This window comes from Cordyceps militaris, assembly GCF_000225605.1.
Source record: "Cordyceps militaris CM01 unplaced genomic scaffold CCM_S00002, whole genome shotgun sequence".
Classification (NCBI taxonomy): Eukaryota; Fungi; Ascomycota; class Sordariomycetes; order Hypocreales; family Cordycipitaceae; genus Cordyceps; species Cordyceps militaris.
In genome coordinates this window covers 3,659,692-3,681,528 of record NW_006271970.1, presented here as the reverse complement: position 1 = coordinate 3,681,528, position 21,837 = coordinate 3,659,692, and the positions used below count along the sequence as shown (strand labels likewise).

Here is a 21,837-nt window from a genome sequence, read left to right as displayed (position 1 = left end):
GACAGAAAGAGGCACACAGGAGAGAGAATGGGAGAGAGACGGAGGTGGGTGGGCATGTGACGATGACGAATTTCTTCCTTTTCTTGGAGTGAGAGAAACCTGCATCGGATGAGGGCGTGAGACAATGTCGTGCGCGTGGCGCGAGAGAGACAATGTATCGACTACAGTAGCCTTCTAGAACGAAGCCATGAAGAAGAAAAACTATCAGTAATACATGGGGTAATAGTTGGCGGAACGGGGGGTGCGGCGTTCAGCTGCGGTTCGTCCGTCTGACTGAGACACAGCTCTGCTGATACAAGAGAGCCCATTGTCCAATGTCTCGGGTGCACTTGCTCTCAAGAAACAGACTCCAATTGTTGACGAGAGCGCAGGGGAACAAGGGAGGGTATGATTGTCGATGGGAAGCTGCATGTTCTGGCGAAAATGCACAATGAGCAATCACCATGCGCGGCCGCGGGCATCCCAAGATGAATGCCTGCCAGGGTGCATTTCATGCAGGCGACATGTTCATGCCCTGGTTCTTGTTCGACATGCACACACCCCTCCCCGGTCGAATCTGCAGCAAGAGGGCGTGTGTCTCGTCCCATACCCTTGACTGCCAGGGTTCCCTCGCAACAACCTCACATCAACAGCTATAGCAAGAACCATGCATATAGTAACTAGAAAAGATGGGCAGAAGCAGCTGCGAAGTCGGCGCTGGCTGGGCAAACAAATCAGTTGAACGAGTAAACTCGCGCCCATGTGCTCATTCCCTCTCGACAACCGACCTTCTTGCTCTCTCTTCGCAGCACCGAGACTTATTGCTTCGGCCAAACAGACACAACACACGGTCAACCATGGTTCATCTTGAACACTTTTCCCCCAGACCTAGTTAGCGCCCTGCCTAGCAAAAAGAACTCCACCAACCGCGATAACCAAACGTTCCCAACTAGTTAGTTAGCGCCTCCTGCGATTCTCGTTACCTAATTGACTGAACTTTTTTGACAAGGAAACCTTGTTCCTCTTCCCCAAGTCCCTTTTATCGGGATACTTTGATGCTAAATACCTTGGTACCAATTGGCAGGGCAAAATGCGGGCGCGAGCTTCGTTTGAAGTGGATTTCCAAGGGCGTGTTATCTTCGACGAAGATGTATCATGGCTACGAAAAGGGTTGGACTATGCAAAGGACCAGGAAACTTTTTTTTTTTTTATCTTTGAAGAATTAGCATGCAAGAGATGCAGAATGAAGAAAATGGAGTGGCCACAAAGTGACAGTGAGTCACGGTTGCTGCAAATCAAAGCAACGATATTCGCGGGACCCTTCACTGGCGCAGCCAGCCCCAGGTTTCTTATTCTAGTCTTATTCCCGGGAGCAACACACACACACACACACACATAGGCAAATTCAAGTGGCAAGAGGTTGGCTGAATGGCCAGCGCAGGGACCAATAGATGGTATGGGCGGTTGCAGCATGCGTAACTTGTTGAATGCATGCCACTTGTCTCACTGCATGGCCCGGCCGCGACCGCCGAACCGCCTCAACACTACTCCGTGCTCGGATAGAATGAATCAAAGAATGTCGCAACAAAGCTTGAGCCTGTGAAGCGGGGTTGGCCAAGGCTCTTGCCATTTGCTATCTTGCTTATTACATGGAATGAGGGTCTCGTCGTCTTACGGGGAGGGGCATTGATCCTGCTTGGCCGGGGTGGCGTTTGTGTGCGATGGCCTCACCCGGCCTGTCAAGACTTGGGTTGCCCGTATCGTGCAATGCCGCCCCCCCTCTTCAATTGACTCCGCCGAATGGAGTCGTTGTCCTCTTTGAAGAGAAAATGGCGCGTGAGCAACAACAACGGCCCTTTGACATGGCCGTGCACCGGGTGGCTGCGTCGAGTCTAATATGTAATTCGTTGGGCGATGAAATGAGCACTGCCTAGTTTCTGGGGTTTTTAGTTATCGGGGCTCGCTGCCGGGTGTGGTGTGATGTGATCTCATGACGTCTTTGTGACCGGGCCCGGCAGGAATATGATTTGCGCAGCACATCCAATGATATGCTTCTTTTATGCGTCTCGGGCAACAACTCCTACCACTTGGTCACCATCGCCGACACACACACACAGAGACAAGAGCTGATCCGGGCCATGGCCGGGATCTTCAGGACCACAGCGTTGCACCCGCGTCCAGATCTACAAAAATGCTCCGTTGGTTCATGGGGAGGGGGGAAGGCAGCACCTATGCTGTCGCAGAATGGGCCGACATTCATCTCCAGCTTGGACCTGGCGGTGATCCCCGGCGGCATGTCTCGGCCGAAGGGTCCCCCCTCCTTCGGCGAGTTCCGTGACCTACACGGCGAGGTTGAGCATGCATTAACGAGGCCCGCTGGTACTGCGTAGGGCATGAACAAGGCGACGCGACGCCTCTTTGCAGCCGTCTCACGATTCAGCTTGCCTGAGACATGTGCGGCAGGCAGACTCAGCCATGGGCATGCAGATAATTTGGGAGCACGACGCATTCCTCGTTTGTGACCATGTCGGCCACCGCATCTCCGGCCGAAGCTTGACCAACGCCCAATTATTACAGCCGGTTGCTGGCGACAGAGGAACGGGCTTTATATTATCAAGCCACTGCCGCCAGTGTCATTTGTGCAGGAACCGGACAGAGAGTCCAGAGCACGCAATCGCCCAAACAAATACTCCCCCCTCCTTCATAGAGTGTCTATACTGATTTAGGAAGTAGCGCCGGCCTTGTCCAGGCGCTTGGCTGTTTCTTATTCGTAGTTACTCACATTGGCAAAGCCAGAGGCAAAAAAAAAAAAAAAAAAATGTGCCACTGTAAAATTTATCTGCCCCAAACGGGAAAACAGCAGGACAAAGGGTAAAACAGCGACAGTCAATCTCTCCTCCAGTTTCCCCTCCAGTCTCATTCATGGAGTAATGAATGCCAGAGTGAATTTGAAGGATGAAATGTATTTTCTAGTAGGTTGAAGAAGAAAGGGAAACCAGAAAAAGGGCGGGCAGCTCAGCGCTGGGTTTTCACCTGCGGGTGGACATGGGGGACCGGAACAATAATCAGCCGTTCGGTCGACGGGGCTGGGCGAGCTCCGCTCCAGGAACTTTTGGAGAATTTGCGGGCTTCTTTGCGCGAAAGCCATCTTGCCATCTGGTGACCAATGATGGACTATGCGATTTTTGGCCTGGGCTAATCCACAAGTTCAAGGCTCTCTCTCTTCAGCCCCTTTTGGTGCTCCGCTAGACCATACGAACCCGAGCAGTGGCGGCGCCGGAGAAGAAGCTGGAGCACGCTGCCCGCCCTTGCCCTGAAAGCCACTTGTTGATGAGATCTACCTTGGTAATGGGTGGGCGAAACTCTGGCGGGAGCGGCGCGATGAGGGCTGACCCCAAGGGCCACTCCGCATCCCACTTGAACAGTTCTACCAAAATGTGAGGCGCTCTATCGAATTTTGACTCGCTGTTGATAATCTCTTTGCTTCGAGGACTGATGGCAAAGCAACTATGCAGGATCCGTACCTGTAGAGACCAGTTCGCCTATCCTCTTCCCCCCACCGCCACCAAATGCAAGATCAGATGGGTGAATGCGACGACGACAACGCACGACGCAGCTGATAAGACACGAGGGTTGCTTTTTTTATGCAACTTGCGCGCGAAAACGACCAATACCGACGACGTTACGGCGCCATTTCAGAAGCCTTTTGTTGTTCATATCAGAAACCTCTCCTTGCCGTTACCATGTGTCTTTACCACAACAGTTGCTGTTATTTCATCGCACACCCTCATGGCCAACACTTGTACGTAATACCCGTACCAGATTGATGGCTACAACATCGGGTTCCCCATTGCCGCACACGACCAGCACCACTCCTCGGCCCCCGTGAGAAGAGACCGCAGATGACATCCCGCAACGCAATGTGAATACACGTGCGCGTCTCGTATTTTGGGCGGGGAGCCACCGCACGTCCAAGAGACGGTAAAAAAAAACCGTTGGGATGTGCAGGCGCATGAAACCACATGTAGAGATGGGATGGGTACATTTACCTTTCCGGATGGTTTCTTTTCGGGCTCAAGTCGTAGGATCACCACTGCAGAAACTCAAAAGCCCACGCAAAGAAAAAAGGAAAGTGATCGACCACGCGCGGCGCCAATCATGGAGACGATTTTCCTACCGGGCCGCTGCGCTGCGACGTGCACAACGGGCCAACACCAGCAAGGCCTTTGAAGCTCTGACCAAGGGATCGACAATGCCACACCGGGTATTGAAATCTAGGCCGCAGTAAATGAAGGAAGAGTACTGCGAATAGAAACGGAATAAATTAACAATAAAGCAGCAGTCCTGAAGCTATTCTTCATCTCCGGCCTGTCATGGACAATGCGTTCATGCAAGGACCTTTGGACAGGAACATGACGCAATGCCGTTTCTTGTTGAGGCTCTCAAGCCCAGCTGGTGTGGCTCATCAGCACGTTCCTGCTCGACTCGTGCAGCGCGTTGTGACTGCTCACAAATTTCCATCAACTCGCTTCCAGCGCTACTACTCTAGTAAGCCCATGATGGCTTCGGCCGATGGAACAAGCTTTTATTTTGGAGAGTGTGTGGTGCGCCCCTCCCCTCCCCTCCCCCGTCCCATCTCGGTCAACATCTCATCCTAGTGAAAGCCCAACCAAAGAAAAAACCCCGCCAATCAAGGCCTTGGAACGAGATTGCGGCACTTGTTCGCCGTCGAGCCAATCTCGCCATGGAACTGGCGCCAGCGCTAGCCAAAACAACTCTCCCTATGATTCGGCGTTTGAAGAAGAAGAAGAAGAAAAAAAAAACGCGACTTATTTAGTACGCACCAGGCATCTACTGGTAGTCATCTAAAGGATACACAAAGTAGTTCAGCTGCGACCAACGCGAGGACGAAAGATGCTAGCGCCGGGAACCCAGAACTCGTCATTTGATTCGTCGCGATTTGAACGAGACGGCAGTGAACCAATTTTCCCCGCACGGCGCGTTTTTCCTATTCCAATCCCGGTTTTTCTTTGTTCCCCTCTCTTGGCACCCCCCCTCCCTCCCCCGTCCCTTCCCTTCACCCCCTCCCACCCGGCCCACTGGTTCGGAGAGGGGCACACACGTTCATTCCGGGGGGCGTGAGCGTATAACACGGAACGGAAGCCCTTTGCTCACTCGTTGGTATTGGCTTTCTTCATCATCGGCGAAATAACGCGGGATGACGGATCACTTCGCTCTAATACCACTAGAACCTCGGTTTTTCAAGCTAGACAGAAGAGGCGCCCTTGTGGAGTGGTGCGAAGCCCGGGCTTTTGCGCGACTCTCACCGCACACTGGGAACTTGTTCATATTGGGAACTTTGAGAAAGCCTGTTGGACCAAAAAGTGGAATAGTTGCCTGATTCCCTTCTATCTCGATGGGTGCGGGTTGGTCCTCGGTCACGGTTTCTGGTCGATGACGCCCGGGTTTCCCTTGCCGGGATATTATGTATGTTGTCTGTTTTCGGGCAATTTATTCAATCGCCGCTTAAAAAGGGACGAGACATATGTCAAAGCCCTTGTGCGAAGCAAGTGACCGACGCATCGATTCACATCTTTTCCAATCTTTGCCCCCCCCCCGAGCGGAAATCGCATCGACGCCGCCCACCCATTTCGGGTGGCGCATGGGCGTGGCTGAGCCCGTCGAGGGGGAGGGAGGGGGATGGGATCGTGTTTTCGCAACGTCGTCGGCCATGGAGTCCCCGCGACCTTTGTCATGTACATGTATGCCGAGTAAACATTGTCGGTTTACAACTGCCCTACCTTGGCCCCCCCCTCGTCTGCTGGAGCTCTCAAGTGGTGCCACGCAAAGCAACAACAAAAACTCCATGACGGGCAAAGAAAGAAAACGTGGGAAGCGGCCGGGGCGGGGGGAGGGGTGGGGGGGTGTTTGTGGCGCGAACCAAGGAGCGCGAGCAGTTGCATCGCCCATATCGGGAACTAGGACCCATGAGAACACCGTTTTTGCTGTCTTGAGAGGCACTGCAAAAAAGGGCTCGGGCTTTTGTATGTAGAGGCGCAGCTTGGCGCGGGCAGAGCCCAGGATCGTGAGGCCCTCCCGACCGGTGCTGTGGTTCTGGGGGACACAGAGGGGCCACAGTGCCACAGGACAGACAGAGCTTGTTGGTGGGAGGAAAAGGTCCCGCGTACAAGTCACAAAATCTATCAGCTTGCCACATGAACAAGTCCAAAGATTACCATCTACTACTATACGCAGGTTCCTAGGGCTGATTAACAAAACGCTGCCGTCGTCTCTCATCACCGGCGGCGGGTGATGAGCTTAAACAGAACTTTAGCCAAGAACCTTGTTCTCATCAAAAGCCCTATTACGACCGATACAACTACAACCTCGGCAGCTTCAAAGCCTGTTTTTATTTATTTATGAATATTTTATATTCTCTTCTTCTAAATAATCAAGCCGACTTCTTTATCGCGCGCCCATTGCCTTCTCACCGTCTTATCCCTCAATTTCTCTCTTCCCCAAGGGACTTTTGTTTCTTCTTTTTCGTCTGAGCCCACCGCTCCTTGTCAGCTTTTGCCACAAAAGCCAAACAGAGTTTACACACTTGCAGCCAACCAGCATCCGCACACCACCACTCGCACGTCTGTTAGAGTTTCGTCTCTCGCATCCCGCTAGAAAAAAGGCTGGCGCGTTCTGTACCTGGGCGAGAGAAAAAAACGACCATGACACAACCCGCCGTCGGGTCTCGCCCAAACCCATACAGTCCGAGCAGAGAGATAACGAACAACGGTCCGGGGGGGGGGGCCTTGATAATGACTTACACACACACACTCGGGTCGGTTGGCGGCTTAGTCAACAGGCCAAGGCCGCTCTGGGCCGACCGCTTGTATTTGCTCTGTAGAACCAAAACTTGTTGACGTGTCAGCAAAAAAATAAATAAATAAAAAACACGACAAGAACTTATATTGTATCCGTAATCAAGGGTAGCTTTTACCCGCACTGCCCAAATCCCGTATCTTATTACCTACCCAGACGAGGCCGTTGCATGCCAACTGCCGGCAGATGCAATCGTAGGGGTTCCCACCACCGGAGGGGGGCCGCTCCCTGGGCAGAGCCCGCCGCTTGCTCCGCCGTCTGGCCCCCCATCTTTCGACCGATCCCGTCACTGCCGTGCTTGTCTGTCATCCTTGTGCAAGACAGGTCATGATTTGATCGGCGTCCCGTACCTGCCAGGCTGCCACAACAGCCAGATCCAGGTGGTGCAACACTCCGAGGCTGCTTTCAAGTGGATTCCAGCCATCACGCCATTGGTTAATACGACATTCAAAAGACAACTGAGCTAAGAAACTTCATTTATATGTAGCTTTCGTTATAATCAATCCTCGGGATTCCAGTTTGCGCCGACGTATCCTTCGGAATAAAGAAAAGAAACCTCTTGTATACTCCATACATGATTCATGCTGCTCCCAACTTGCGCCAGTGTCTGATAAAAATACATCCCAATCTTCCCAGTGCACCTTTTGCTTTTGCATTCCCACCCAATTCCCGTACAGAAAAAGAAATCGTATAGCCCCGAGTACATAGACCACAATGACAGATAGGAAAAGGTCGTAAATTCAAAACATAATCCACTCCACGCCAACACCAGGACCTCCCAAGCACTTGGACCAGTTGAATGGGCCTCGCGCTCCTCCCATCTTGGCCTGGCTCCCATACAGGTTCATCTCGCTACCGTTTCGGAAATCGCCCGACCACAGACGTTCCAACACGTCCAGGGCAGCAAGGTTATTCATGTAACCAGAACGCGCCATAATGTCCTTGCACTTGGACCGCACAATGTTCTGCTGCAGTTCGTTGACGCACTCGGAGCCTGCAATAAACAGTGGCCAGAGCAGAAACTTTTCCGCCGAGCTGCCAGGTTCGAGACTCGTTGCGTAGTAAACCACTTGGCTTACAAGATTCTGAAAGTTGGTGTGGCTCGATGGCAGACTCGGACTGGCTAGTCGCTCCGTGTATAACATGGCCGCATAACGGAAAGCTTCCGACAATGATTCCAGGTCCCGCAGGTGGCTGGGGTTCGGGCCGCCGGGAAGCTCAGAGGCCACGGCCCCGGCATCAAAGTGCCAATGCTGCAGGGCCTGGCGTGCTTCTTTCCACTCGGCCCAGAACAGCGCCCGTCGGTCTTCAAAAGCCGTCGAGGTTGACATGGCCGAGGTGAGTAGCTCGTCATCATCGAGCAAGGTGCCGAAGCCGTTGCCGTCGAAACGCTGACTCGAAGGCGTTACATACAATTCGGCCCCTTGAGTCTGGCTGTGCACGCTGCTGATGCTATTCTTGTAGCCGTGACTCATGGAGCGGGTTGCCAGCGGAGAATCTCCTGTCGCCTGCATAGAGCCAGCCATATTTTGGACAGGCCTGTGTTGGGAGAGCATGTTTAGCCTACCAAGCTTGCCAATCGTTCTGAAAAGTTCGCGGTCGCAGCCAACCATGTTGACGGCGCCAGCGGGCATAGTGCCAGCGGCAAAGCAGTCATCAACAGAGGTCAGCTGCGCCTCGCGATCATTAATCGTGGCCGAAATAGCGTCAAAGTAGCTAAACAATGTCTCCATCCATGCGACGTCGCTGGTGGACCCACCAAATTGTTGTGGACTCCGCATGGCCAGAATCTTCTTGACACCTGCAAATTGTGTGTGAAACTTGGCGATTCCCGACTCTGCCATGCGGTAGTGGCAGAGAATCAAGATGGTGGCGAGGACCGAGTCGTCACTCGATTTGACTGGATCGCTCAGCTGCTGGTTGAGCAGCTGCACGGCCAGGTTGCGGTGTTGAATCTCTTCGGCGTGTGAGGGATCTTGAGGTGGGGCATCCCCGGCGTTCTCGGTAGCACGCTTCTCGGCCATTAGCTTCTCATAAAGCTCCCGAGTGTCTTGGCCGAGGCTGAGCCTGCGCTTCATGCGGAGGTTGCAGGCCGCCAGGGCGCAGATGGCATGCTGCAGACTTTGGCTGCCGCTCGCGAGCTGAAGAATATGGTTCTTGAAAGGGTTGTGAGCCGTGTCAATGACAACCATGGATGGTGCCATTGTCATCTTGTAGTAGTCCATAAAAAATGTCATCTTGGCAGTAACATTCAGGCCGAGTCGAGGCTGAGGTTGCTCCCTAATGGCAGGCCAGTGGTTGGGATTGAACTCGGAGAGTGGCGAGTGCATGTCTTCCTCCTTGACTCTGGTGTGCCAGCCTGGTGACATGGCATTGCAGTGGCCGTTGTTGACATCAGGGACGCCTGCTCAAAGTTAGAATGGGAAAGCAGGGCACGGCTCGTTGCGATGCTCACTGAGACCGTCGCAGTCCGCTGCCGACTTGTGATGGCGCATAGATTCAAAGTGGTCCAGCTGCGAGTGGAGGCTGGAGCTGCTGTCCGAGGGACCACCATAGATGAGGCCACCACACGAGTTAGACACGCGGCTGGTGTCAATGAGCAAGGTGGGAGGCGGGCTGCGAGAAATTGGTGACGTCTGGTGGTGAATGGGATATCCATCGTATCCAACGGTAGGGCTGTGTCCGAAGGGGGGCATATCCTCGCGGGTGTATCCTTGGCTCATGGGCGACATGTAATCGACCTCGCTCAGAGAGTCAACGGAGGAGGAGAGGCCGTCGGTGATGATGGGTAGCGGCCATTTAGAGAACTTGGGAGTGGTCCGCGCATCCGGTGACGGCATCATGGGGGAGGCGCTGTATTGAACGCTGCTCCAGCTGCCGTGAGGAACAGATTGGGGGTGCATGTGGCCGTGTTCCTGATGTGACATGGCAAGATAGTCGTATCCAGAGTTGGCGTATGAAGAGTGCGAGGTGGGAATATCAATGGCGCCACGATGGCTGACGTGGTGAACTTCGTCATGCTCGTCCCAGTGAGCAGAGAGTGTAGTCATGGTCGAGTTGGATCGGCCGCGGGCCACGGGAGCCTTCTTGGGCTCACGGGCCACGGGAGGTGCCTTGGCGATGGGCAGAGAGAGACCACGAAGCTTGCCACGGCTGGCAACGCCAACACCCCAGGTCAGCTGGGTCTTGTAGCCCGAGCATTCGTTGCCGACTTCAAGGCATTGTGAGCAGTACGGCCGCCGGCGGTCGCACTTTACGTTGCGTTTTGAGCAGGCGAAGCAATCATCTGCGGCACCACCTGCGGGAGCGCGACGTCTGCGCTTGCGGATGGCAGCGGGATCTTTGACCGTAACGGTCTGATGAGAAAGAGGTGCCGTCATATTCGGTCAATACGCAGTGATTGTATATTAACTTGTATTAAAGGCAAGTAGTTGAGATGCTCGTCAGCGTACGGTGTCGAAGAGCCGGTAAGGTCCTAGGCGGCAAGGCAGCGTGGTGCGAGGAGGGGCAGAGAGCAAGGTCGTGTAAAGCGAAGGAAGAGGGCGAAGTAAGAGGGCGAAGGGAAGAGGTCGGTGTTCGTCTTGTCAGGGAAGTGACAACATGAGTTGAGGAGAATGCGAATTGTGAAATGCACGGTGGGTGAGAAGAGTGCAGGTGGACAGGACGAGAACGGGAAGCGAGGCGATATGTATATGCCATGAGGGCGTGAGTTGCCTTGCGGTGCCGGCTCCGTCGTCCTCCAGTAGTAGCGGCGAACGGCCGGGTAGAGAGAGGGTTGGCATCGTTGGAGCACCCGTGGGATACAAGAAGTGCGTAGCGTAGGGCCAGGGAGGGGGTGTCGTGCGAGAGGAGGCGCGGTGATGGCGGCGGACCAGGAGAGGGGTGAAGGTGGATGGCATTGTGGATGATGGGAGGGGCGTCTGGGTCGAAGCCACGAGATGCGATGGCTCTGGTGATTGTGGGCGTGGGTCCGTAGATAATGGAAGTGGATGCACGTGTGGAAAGAAGAAGAAGGTTGGGTGAAGCTCGAGATGTGAGTGTGTGTGGTGGAGAGGAGAGGAGATGGGAGGGAGGGGGTGCAAAGGGAGGACGAGGTGTGGGAGGAGACGGTTCAGTCAGTTGGGCTCAGCAGATTCGAGCCAGGCACAAGAGGCAAAAGAGGGGGTGCAAGGCCAACGTCGGGCTTCCTTCAGCACACTACAGGGGGGTAGGGGTGCTGAAAAGGCCCGCTAAGTGCGCTAACCACAACTGCTCACAAGCACCGGTCGAGCGGGGTTGGGGGTGCCCCGAATGTCCTCGTCCCAGAGACACAGGTTGATTACTGGTAGCTTGCCCAGCTGCACCGACCAATTGCCACGGAGAAACTGCCAGGTGAAGCATGGCTCGAGTTGACCGTACCGCTCAACAGCGATCGGCGGAGGGGCAAAACTCTGGGCAAAAGGTCCTCACCCTCCCCCCCCCCGCCGCCCTGTAGATGTAGCGCTACAGCGACCAGGCCAGGTGCATCCAGCCGAGCCCGCGGAGCTTCCTCACCTTTACAGAAGGGACCAGGGCCCTCTCTGTGAAATTGGCGGGACGTGTGAGCGATTCAGCTCTGAGACGTTCTATTTTGTCTCGGGGACCAGACGAAAGCACATCGTTATATAGTTTATTCTTGTCTGTTATTCATTTATATATTTTTAAACTTGTGTATTCTCCGCCCCGAGCAGGTGTTTACGCAAGACGCCGACTTACATTAGTACCGGTACTAGGTAGAGGTAGGTACAGAGCCCACCACCAGGTTGGGCGGCGCCTTTCCCTTCACCGACTGCTGTACATTCTGAAGCGTGCTGTAAGTTGTCTGCTGACCGTGCTGCTGCACGACAAGACAAGTCCGCTGGAAAGTAGCCCGACTGGCCCACTGATGTTATACATGCGCGTATCGAAGCACTATAATTTGTACTTGCTCGTTTCTCGGAAACTCCCTATTTTATGTTATTTTTATTTTTTGCTTCTCTTTTCCCATTTCCTTTCCTTCTCCGAAATCGTGTCCGAAGTCGCGTGGCCATTTCAATTATCCCATACCCAGGGGTGCATAAACTATCGCAGTTTGCCCTGTGCAGTAATATCGCCCGTCTGATGCCAGTCATCCTTCGAATCCCATCCCAACAGTGCAACCACGGGCCCGGTGACCGGCCGCATGTCTTGACCGCAACCACCACACAAAATCTTATCAGAGTGTCCTTGTGCTGCTCACCTCCTCCTCCGGCAGACGCACGCCATCCCGTACGTTTGTGCACTCCGGTCCATCGACACTACACCACATCCCGTGTACTACGCGCCGAGTGGCAGCGTAACTTGGTGGGGGCGTAGGGCAAAGGTCAGAAGCCACCAGGTGGAAACAGAATAGCCTTCAAGCCCGGCTTCCAAAAGACGCCTGTTTCGACGTCGTCTCTTCCGGCTTGGGCTTGGTGGGTTGGCCCCAGACTTGGGCGGTTATAGGGCCAAACAAGTCGTGAGCATCTCCTCGTCCACAAAGCCCCCAAACATGGAAGCGGAGGCAGTCAGTCCATGTGGAGGTCTTGCTATCCTTGCTTCTTGTAACAAGAAAAAGCAAAATGTATCCATAGCCTCGTTCTCCTCCACGAATGTGCCTTGCCTTTTTCTGCATTGCAATTCACACGCATATTCAGCCACCATAGTCCTTCTCTGAGATTAGAGACCCCATCCATATCTTGCACGAATCGTCCGTCTTGCCGGATATCATCTGCCGGTCCATCTGGATATCATCTGTTTTAACCCTATTGCTGCCCTTTTACTGAGTCAGTGACCGTACAGCAGCAACCGCTTCGTTGTACTCTACACTTCCATGTGGCTGCTTTTAGAACGCGCCATTTAGATGAACTCCTCACTCCTCCGGCTCCATCATAGTATGTCAAATACACGAATTCTGGATATAAAGCTCCATAGGCGGGTGATAGTACAATTGGTAGTCCGCTTACTCGGAACACGAGAAACGACCTTCTCCGGAATCTGAGCAATGCCCGTGATATCGCACGCAATACAAGATCAAGCCAGAGTTTTCCATCATGTTTCCACTCGCGACTCCGTACAAATCCCCATAATACCTGCAAGACAGCTGGGAAGGGCAATACGGAGGTAGCTAGGTACATCAAGCCACTCGAACGCCTCCTCAACATGTCAAGATAGATTGTGGTACGGGAGTCAAGCCCATCAAGCCCGTCAGGCCCGTCAGGCCCCAAGTGCTCGGTCCTGTCTCGTTTCCAACCCTTCACAGCCTGGGTCTAACACTCTAGCCCTACGTAGCAGCCCTCATGTGCCACTCCTCTGCTCTATTATACATCAGTTCCTCTGCTCAAGTACAGCTAATGACCTCTGCCTTTATGGTCTTGTCGACGTCCTTGTCTTCGTCCAATTGGCTCGGTATCCCTGCAAGAAACGTGGCTGTGACGTCTTCTTCCAGAAACACAAAGTTCCCAACTATCTTCAAAAGTGCTCTCATATCCCACAGCTATGTACAGCATCGACAACATGCCTGGCACTAGAATGTCGTCCCCTCTCAAGCCCCTGCAATTCAGACATGGGGGCCGGCCAACACTAGTCCGGACCAGTCTCCAGGCTCGTCCAGTCCAGAGTAGTAGAGTAGTGTGACAGGGGCAAGGTCCTTTTGTCGAGACTACCCACTCATACTGCAAAACCCACTCGAGCAAGAAAGAAGCCCGAGAAACACATCTGCCGCACTCACTCAATGCCCGCTCTGTTCGACCTCTTGCTCTCTTCTCTTTTTTGGCGTCAGCCCCCAAACAGGCCCAAAACCTGTCAAGGTGGAGGAAGAAGGTGTCGTCAAGAAATTCGCCGATGCTCAAGGAAGAGTAGTAGATTCTAACTTGCATCCGACATCTGGTCATGTTTCCCCAGATTTGCATATGCGTATGTTGCGATTGTCAGACTTGCGGTGACCTGCACGCAAATCCAGCTTCGGATTTGATCATATCGAGCTGCTCATCGCTGCAGCCGAACGAATAGCCATGTTCAAAGACCAGTCCCAATATGTTTAGCTCCTATGCAAGTCCCAGGACCTTGCCGTGAGCCGCAGCATTAACGTTAGCTACTCTCTGCTTCGTACCTGCACATACATGTATAGCGTGCAAGCACCGTCGCAAACCCCCCCGCCGACACCTGAGTAATATCTGAGCGCATAAACTCACTGTGCCTGTTTATCCCATCTTCCATCTTTTTCGGGTCCTCCTCTGCGCATTAGGCAATGTCACCGGCCACGTCAGATAGCCTATCTCTCCGTCTCCGATGGCGTCATGAAGCATATGCTTGAATGAGACGATTCGCCGGCCAAGACTCCAAGAAGAGCTTCGTATGCCCGTACGCATTGGTCGAAAAGCGTAGCATCATATGCCGGGCGAGCTCCGTCACCGAGGCTGTCGCCAACTGCGCCTTATTGCCGCCGCTGCTGCCAGACCGATTTTGCACCACATCCTGCATGGAGGCGTATCTGGCATATTAAAAACATGATACGTCTCGTCGGAACTTGTTCCATCAATGCAACGAGCTGAGTGACTTGTCTCGTCAACCTTTGCTTTCTGTGGGTCACAGCAGGTATTCGTACTGTAGCATCGGACTTGGTCGTATCGCCTCACGCCGCAAGGCTTGAGCTCGATTTAAGTCACCCAAGGGCCGTTGTGAGGAAATGATCGTCTTTTTCTCATAAATCGGCATAATACATAGTCAAGGAGCTTTCCCGTCCTTGATCCGTCCGTATATGGTTGTTGAGCAAGCTTATTATTGGCATTCTCCCTTCTGTTCCAGGTTGAGCGCCGATCACTGAAAACGCCACGCTTGACCCAGTAGCGACGTACATACTTCGTACGAGTGCGCCGCTTTTCCTGCTCGTCCTTAATCTCCATAACCGCCGTAGAGGATCTTTCGTTTCAACCTCCCCATCCAAACACAGAGAGTGGGATGTTCCCTGTCACAAGGCGTAGCACATGGATGGTGATTGGCACACCCTCTGTAGTGGTGATTGCCAGGGTCCAGCATGTGTGTCTCACCGCGGACTGTTGATCTGCCACTTTCTAGAAGCTCGATGCAAATACTAGCAACATTGGGGATTGTGATTGGTATCAACGTCCTACGAATGGGCGGCCCCTTTCATTTCCTCTGCCGTCCGCCACAAACACGTTTCCGGCGGAGCCTTTGTGAATGCGATGCGGATATGTTAACCGATAGTACGAGTATGAACTTGATTAAATTCGGTCTAAAGAGTTGCGACGGATGGTCAGCGTTCTTTTCCTCGCAGATGATAGGGACTGTGGTGGTGCGACGTACCATGGGGTGGTGGTACCGGTCTGTCCCGACTACGACACTGCCTGTGCCTGCTGGCCACATGAGCCAGCCCAACAATAGCGCCGCCAACGTGTCGATCCTTCGGATGAGTATCATGTTTAAGACAAAAGGTAGTTTTCGAATGTCTTGATTCAGAGCGGGAGGGAACTGGCCTACGATTTTACGACGTATGTCTCGCCTCGTCGCCAGCTGGCAGGTGAGCTCTTGCACCTGACGTGTGTCTGCCATTCTGCCAGCTGCCAACTGTCAGCCTTTCTAGCTTCAAACTTGTCCCATCTCAACTCGAGCGTTTGCATCGCCGTCCTACACCAACTTGCACTTTCATCGCCCAGCCTCGTCACATCCATCCGCGTCTCTATCGAATTAAATGGCCCTCGCAACAGCCTGCGTTCGTCGACTCCCTATCAGTACTGATTCGATGCACGTCACTCCAAACAAAGCCACACCATCTCTGGCCTCGAGCTGCCCTACCCGGGCTGCGCCCCGTGGCCAGGTGACAGATTAGTCCACCACATGCACGCTGATCTTTACTGCCTGTGCATATAGCCATCTCTCATGAAACTGACTTCTCTACAGTCACTAGCCCTCTACGTCTGTGCAAAGGTCTCGAGTAAGGCCAATCGATGCGTTGCTGCACCCAAAAGTCGGCCCGCGGGCTTGAGTGGCGCACCGAGAGCTGTCGTGGCAGGCTGCCCGCAAACTGCCAGAGCGCACTCCCCGATCGTGGATTGTAGGCAAACATGCCGGATTCCAGCGTAGTCGTTGCTGACACGGGCTGTTGCAGACGTAAACAAAGTCATAAGAGGGCAGTCTCATAGAGGAAGAATGCCCTGCTATCTCGGCAATACACTAGCACTGCTATCTCTCAGGTCTTGAACACGCCCTTGTCCTCGCTTCAACGTCGTGCGCCACTTTTCCTTCAGAACATTCACCAGCCTTCGAATAGCGCGCCACAACGCCATGGCACGACCTAAGCCACTTGTCAAAAGTTCTTCCCAGCGAAGCGTAGCGTGCGCCACCTGCCGTGTGAACGACTCAACGAATGAAGGATGCCCCCGAAAGCCACCACGATCACAATGCCGGATCATCGGGGCCACAGGCCCTGGCTGGCTGTGGCTCATGATTAGGCTCCTGTTCTTGCGGCTGCGGCTGGTGAGCCACATCAGGTAATGAGAATTAGCTGCGCCCAGAAAAAAAAGCTATCGAAGCATCGACAAGTTGGGTAGGACACCCTCACGCATCACATACAGACCAATCGCTCGAATACCGTGTAAGATCCCCAATGCCATGTAGGGAAATAGGGGATACGCTAACACAGTACACCGCAGTCTCAAAAGATTACCCACGTCTTCTGCCATACGATGCGGCTTATGCGGTGTTTGAATGCCTCGGCTAGGCACCATCGACCTTATCAAGAACAATCCTACTTTTAGTCGCTCTCTTACATGACCTCCTCGGCTTTTGACAGCAAGTATACTGTTTGGGCTTATTTGACGCTTACACTTCAGTCCTGGGTGGTCTCCAACGTGCAGTACCCGCCACTATCAAGACAAGAGCAGCTGGCCCTGAGTCCCACCCCCGCTGCCCCGGATTCGATATTGCGGTCGCTGTGCCAGCCGGGGATGCTACGTTGCAACCATCATCTCGTTAGCCAGCGCGAGCCACGCGCTCGCTAAAATACACTGTGGCTATACTGAGGAGACTAATTCGATCGTTCAGTAAATGAAACTGTCCAGCAATCTTGCAAAGGTCGGGCAATGGCAACCAGTACCGCTCAGGTGTGTCATCAGTGGGTTTATTTTACTGTTTCTCTCGTCAGAGGGCTCGTCCGAAAAGAACATCGTCGGCCTTAGACTAATTCTTAGGCCAAGCCTCCGAAGCCACCATTTGACAAACGCCAGCAAACTGGGTAAAGCTCCAAGGAACGCCTGCAGGTGCAAAGGCCCCTTCACCTCAGGCCGCTTTTCTCATCCTGGTTTAGCACCATTTCCCCGCAAAATTGGGCATCGCAAGTTCGTCACATCTCTCACCGCGTTACAGGAGTTGGGTTTCGAAACGTAATAGGCCCTGGGGCGTAGCAACGCTCTATCGCTTACATTCCGGTTCGAATACCTCAGATTCTAAGTAATCAGCCCTGTTATTTCCTGCCTTCGGCCACTTACCGGACGCTGACCAGCACAAGTTTGCCATTAAACGGCCAGAGGAGGGAGGTTGGTCCTCTGCTGCGGCCGGCAAAGGGAACTACAGCTCACTATATCAGCATCATCGTCTAATTTTCAAGGCGGGCTGAAGACGCATATTTTGCGAATTGCCAATTGCGGGGTTATTAGGCTGCAATACAGTTTTGTTTTCAAGCTTGCTTCAACAATATGTGGAATAATATATACATGACAAGTAATTGGTCATGCCACGCTCCGGGCATTACGAATACAGAGCATTGCATCGACTTCTGGGGTCCCCATGGGCAGCACCCCGCGTCGGCGCACAAAAGTCCCTGCTGCGCCTGGGGCGTACGCCGCCACCCTGGCTGGTGGTAACCTCACCGGCACGTTCGCGGTGAATACGAGTGGCTATCAGCTATTGTACGGCCGACTGCTTCGGTCAGACCCTGTCAAGATTCTACGGCATCATTGAGCTGCGGTGTCGGACGTGATATCTACATACATGTGTGGAAGATTTGTATGCTTCAACTAAGAAAGCTCCGGCGCGTCCTTTGGGCAATTCCTCCGACCTCGAACTTCAGCGCCACTGGTGGGAGCAATCTTGATCTTGCAGGGGCTGCCCTATTCGAAGGCCTGAATTTCCAGAAAAGCAGGTGTGGGAAGTGTCAGCGGCTTGTCCAAGCCACCACCAGGTGCCTTGGTATGTATTTAGGAGCCGAAGATAGCCATCGCTAATTCTACGCCATGAGCTCTGAATTTGCTAACCAAATCTAGTGCTCACAGCAAAGTGCCGGTCAGGGGCGGGCGGCGATGCTTGTATCATGGTCAAATGCGGTGTACCACACGTTCGACCATGTTCAACGAGCGTTCTGCAGCTCAGGAACTCAGCCTGACTACCACTACCGTGACGTAGTCGTGGCTACACTTACACGATAGCACAGCACAGCACCGTGGCTCCCGTGAGTAAGACTCGAATATAAGTATATCAGCATATATCGGGACATAAAAGTGGGCAGATTCGGAGGCGCTCTCATCGTGTGTGGTTTAAAAGGACCGGCATAATGGGCCTTCCCAACCTTTACCACATATCTCCCATCTTTAATCAAGGCGTGGGACCTCGCTTCCGGGTTCATTGTGGAATCAGTTTCGGCACATCGCACGGAGTTTAGACAGTAACTCTAGCTTCACGGCTGTTTGCAGATTGGTTGACAGCTAGGCTCTTTCTCACAACTGCACTCGATCGTTCGTTTCGCTCCCAATCTAACTCCAGCCAACTGCGGGTGTGGTCGCATTGCAGATTTCATCAACCATATCGGGAAGGTAGGCAACAGTAGTTGCCGGCCAATTGTATAATTCGGTTCTTGGAAGCCAAGGAAGAGGCTGACGGGTGAGAAGTGGTGTGGAAGGTGGGATACAATACTTGTTCAGATCGAGTTGCGTAGCTGCAGCTGCATCTATCTGTGCGATCTCGAGTCTCGCGAAACAGTAGCTTGTCGAAAGTCGTCGAAGAACGCGGCAGGAAACCTGCACTCGTCGGCGCATTGGCCTTTGTCGGCTCTCACAGTATTCGTGTCATTCATTGCCCTCCCGTCGGGTATTCCGTCCGTCGGACTGCTTTGATGTTTCCTTTGCGTCGCATCAAACACCTGACTCACTCTCCACCTATTGCTGCATGCAGTGTTTGCACGAAAGACCCCGGGAACAGCTCCAGAATGCGAACCTCTTCCTTGTCTGCATAGTCAGCTGAGCAGTTCATGCCGCAAGCTGAACATGCAGCGGCTATCAAGAGCTTCTGCTAGCATGCATCTGGTTGGAAGGCTCCGGTTGGTGGACCAGGTTGCTCTACGACACTTTGTCGCACAAATTGGGCTTCATTCAAAAGCCATGGTACATTTGCATGAAATAATACTTTACTAAGGTTATACAGCTTGTGTGGCGTTTCCCTAATCGGTCTCCCTGTCGAGCGTCTGGGTGGACAGGGACTAGAAGCTGCCTTGCTGCCCATCGTTTGAGCAAAGTCGTATGACCAGTCTTGCCAGGAACGGTGAAGGCTACAAAAGCGCCTTCCTATCAGTTCAAGCATTGCTTTCTCTTGGTCCTTTTTTCTCGCTCGACGCGATCAGGGCAGGGATTAGGTTCGCATCTGCCCGCCCTCCTTGATCAACGGCAACATCAACGGCTTCTGCCCAACTTGGCTGCTGCCCGCTGCACTGCGGATCACTGCACCCCAGGTTTTGTCTTATCACTCTTCGCCGCTGCTCGTCTGCTGGTGCATGAGATGAGGCAATGGGGGAGACGAGAAAACGTGGCATGTGGTATAGCATTGTCATGATATTGCATACTACGCCGACACTTGCAACCGTGCTTTTTTCATATGTTGATATTCTATTGCAGGTATGCTTCCTGTTCCGTCGCTCCATGTAACCGCAAGTCTCAATCCCTGTTTACACACCTCTACAGCTACGGTCTTTTCTCTCCAAGTTGCGACTCAACCAATCACGCCGCATCAGATTATCTAGCTACACGGGTGTTGGATTTTCGCCACAATCTGCCTCCAGTCTAGAAGCCTCAGCAAGAAGCAAGAAGCAATGGGGGTGCATCTCCACGTCGACTGCATAGTCTATTATACCGAGTTATGTAAATCTCACGCCCAACGATCTCGGCATGGCCCAGGTGTGCGTCCTTTTCTGCCCGACGACTCAACCATTCCCTCCTCCCCCGCCCTCTCGACACTCCTCTTCCTGTTGTCGATATTCTCCCCGGGCGATGTTAGTCACAAACTAGACAACCGAGGAAAAGGTTCCGCGACGCCATGATGCCAGGATTCCGCCCTTTGGGGTGGCCCCCTTTGTTGTGCCCGTTTATCTGCGGATGGCAGCGGTTAAAAAAGAGAGACCAAGACGGTTGCCACTGCCCCCCTGATGCAACCGGGAAAGGTTCCCGCGCATGCATGGCTTGGCGTACATGTGCTGCCAACACCAAGCAGCCTCGCTATCAGGATGGGGCGCCAGCCGGGGTTTCGAGATACGGTGGTGTGGTGGTTAGCAATTTCCTATCCCGCAAAATGCGAAATTAATGGCTCAACGTTAAGAGCTAGGTTCATTCATTTTTTTTATGCCGAATGACGGCAATGCAATTTGTACGTGCATGCGCTACGAACGTGCATGGCTTATCTTTTTCCTTACCCCGGATTATGGATGATGGAAGGGGCGGTTTTGCTAAAAAGACAAATCACAGGCGGGCCTGCGTGTCTCGCCGCCACGTGCGCGCGATGCCAAGGTTGGAAGGGGGCAGTACCGCGTAGGGAATGACTGGGCCTTTTTAGGCTCTAACTATGACTAAAAAAAGATTGCATACACACTGCTAGTTTAATAACAGAACGTGGGGTTTATCTGGGTTACTCAATATGCGCTTCTTTGGCCCGGTTTCGTGTTGAAAAGGGGGGGGGGGGGGCGGCGCTCGTTGTCCCGTAGATGTGACGTGCCTAATTTTGGACTCTGGTTGCCTGGTTGCAAGGCGGGAAAGGGGAAATTTGTGATTCATCACTTTACCTGGCCACCCAGCTTTTTTTATTCCCGCTTCGAACTTGTCCCACCCTTTTTTTTGCTCAAGTTGCGGGGTTTTCTCCTTGACTTGTTCGTTGTTGACGCGGGGAAGGGGAGGCAACGTTCTCGTGATGGATGGGATTGGGGTTCGCGTGTTGGTGGGGAGGGAGGGGTACAGGGTAAGGCAACGTCGTTGGGGCGCGTTGAACTTGGTTGGCATGGGACGAAAAAAAAATCGCCAACATGGGCCCTGTAAAATTCGATCGCTGCGTCCTGTAGTTTATCGCGCTTTCACTGTTTTATTCCTAGAGTGTCTTTTCTTTGCTATGCTTGCATATCGGTCCTGTAGCCAAACCTCCTTCTCATGGCAAGCCACATTCGGTTCTTCGTACCCTCTCTGTCTTGCCTGAAAAGTCTACACAACCGTGTCGTACAAAGAACACAAAAGAATGACCGAATAGAAAGTCTGTATGCTAAAATTGGCATGCCACATTTTGCTTTAATCACCGACTTCCCCGATATGGCACCGCGTCATCTCTCAAGCTTTGTTCCCTCCTTGTTGCATTGTGTTGTACATTTTTTTTGTTTCATTTTTATTGGGCACCCGTCAAGCAAACTGACATGAGCTAAACATGGTGACAAGACAAAAAAGAGGATGGAGAAGCCATGATTCCGGATTGTCAGTCAGCCTGGCTGGCTAGATGGGCGCGGATGTTGACACGCAATGTGTTGGTGGAAATGTACCACCCGACGGAACACTGCATGTTGTCTGGTACATGTACAGGTATAGAATGATCTGAAAAGAACTTGTCAAGGCACAAAATAGCATAGTCATGGCCTACACATTCTGCGGGTTCTTCACATTCAAACAGTTTTGGGTTCATTCTCTAAAACAACAACAAGTCTACTTTCCACCC

The 21,837-nt window shown here is 53.0% G+C and overlaps 10 protein-coding genes across 10 annotated transcripts; 9 read left to right on the top strand and 1 right to left on the bottom strand.

Annotated features, from left to right (window-relative positions):
* Positions 1–443: 443 nt before the first annotated feature.
* Positions 444–936, top strand: CCM_03098 (uncharacterized protein; the record flags this gene model as incomplete). Its single annotated transcript, XM_006668250.1, has 2 exons — positions 444–571; positions 789–936. 2 exons carry the CDS (start codon positions 444–446, stop codon positions 934–936), a joined length of 276 nt encoding a protein of 91 aa, XP_006668313.1.
* A 764-nt stretch (positions 937–1,700) lies between these two features.
* Positions 1,701–2,369, top strand: CCM_03097 (uncharacterized protein; the record flags this gene model as incomplete). The annotated part of the gene is made up of 3 exons (XM_006668249.1): positions 1,701–1,856; positions 1,930–1,949; positions 2,015–2,369. 3 exons carry the CDS (start codon positions 1,701–1,703, stop codon positions 2,367–2,369), a joined length of 531 nt encoding a protein of 176 aa, XP_006668312.1.
* Positions 2,370–2,454: 85 nt separating this feature from the next.
* CCM_03096 (uncharacterized protein) lies at positions 2,455–2,700 on the top strand (the record flags this gene model as incomplete). The annotated part of the gene is made up of 1 exon (XM_006668248.1): positions 2,455–2,700. One exon carries the CDS (start codon positions 2,455–2,457, stop codon positions 2,698–2,700), a length of 246 nt encoding a protein of 81 aa, XP_006668311.1.
* Positions 2,701–3,327: 627 nt separating this feature from the next.
* On the top strand, positions 3,328–3,885 carry CCM_03095 (uncharacterized protein; the record flags this gene model as incomplete). Its single annotated transcript, XM_006668247.1, has 3 exons — positions 3,328–3,416; positions 3,510–3,747; positions 3,802–3,885. 3 exons carry the CDS (start codon positions 3,328–3,330, stop codon positions 3,883–3,885), a joined length of 411 nt encoding a protein of 136 aa, XP_006668310.1.
* Positions 3,886–7,595: 3,710 nt separating this feature from the next.
* On the bottom strand, positions 7,596–10,754 carry CCM_03094 (Fungal transcriptional regulatory protein; the record flags this gene model as incomplete). The annotated part of the gene is made up of 3 exons (XM_006668246.1): positions 7,596–9,259; positions 9,311–10,211; positions 10,488–10,754. 3 exons carry the CDS (start codon positions 10,752–10,754, stop codon positions 7,596–7,598), a joined length of 2,832 nt encoding a protein of 943 aa, XP_006668309.1.
* Positions 10,755–12,382: 1,628 nt separating this feature from the next.
* On the top strand, positions 12,383–14,042 carry CCM_03093 (uncharacterized protein; the record flags this gene model as incomplete). The annotated part of the gene is made up of 6 exons (XM_006668245.1): positions 12,383–12,454; positions 13,045–13,050; positions 13,510–13,614; positions 13,680–13,727; positions 13,774–13,785; positions 13,914–14,042. 6 exons carry the CDS (start codon positions 12,383–12,385, stop codon positions 14,040–14,042), a joined length of 372 nt encoding a protein of 123 aa, XP_006668308.1.
* Positions 14,043–14,185: 143 nt separating this feature from the next.
* CCM_03092 (uncharacterized protein) lies at positions 14,186–15,069 on the top strand (the record flags this gene model as incomplete). The annotated part of the gene is made up of 3 exons (XM_006668244.1): positions 14,186–14,358; positions 14,853–14,907; positions 14,947–15,069. 3 exons carry the CDS (start codon positions 14,186–14,188, stop codon positions 15,067–15,069), a joined length of 351 nt encoding a protein of 116 aa, XP_006668307.1.
* A 127-nt stretch (positions 15,070–15,196) lies between these two features.
* Positions 15,197–17,503, top strand: CCM_03091 (uncharacterized protein; the record flags this gene model as incomplete). Its single annotated transcript, XM_006668243.1, has 6 exons — positions 15,197–15,302; positions 15,349–15,380; positions 15,902–15,943; positions 16,341–16,365; positions 16,722–16,859; positions 17,346–17,503. 6 exons carry the CDS (start codon positions 15,197–15,199, stop codon positions 17,501–17,503), a joined length of 501 nt encoding a protein of 166 aa, XP_006668306.1.
* Positions 17,504–17,673: 170 nt separating this feature from the next.
* CCM_03090 (uncharacterized protein) lies at positions 17,674–18,311 on the top strand (the record flags this gene model as incomplete). Its single annotated transcript, XM_006668242.1, has 3 exons — positions 17,674–17,795; positions 18,021–18,075; positions 18,159–18,311. The coding sequence occupies 3 exons, from the start codon at positions 17,674–17,676 to the stop codon at positions 18,309–18,311; spliced, it is 330 nt and encodes a 109-aa protein (XP_006668305.1).
* An 864-nt stretch (positions 18,312–19,175) lies between these two features.
* CCM_03089 (uncharacterized protein) lies at positions 19,176–20,717 on the top strand (the record flags this gene model as incomplete). Its single annotated transcript, XM_006668241.1, has 4 exons — positions 19,176–19,262; positions 19,355–19,381; positions 19,934–20,143; positions 20,613–20,717. The coding sequence occupies 4 exons, from the start codon at positions 19,176–19,178 to the stop codon at positions 20,715–20,717; spliced, it is 429 nt and encodes a 142-aa protein (XP_006668304.1).
* Positions 20,718–21,837: the final 1,120 nt, after the last annotated feature.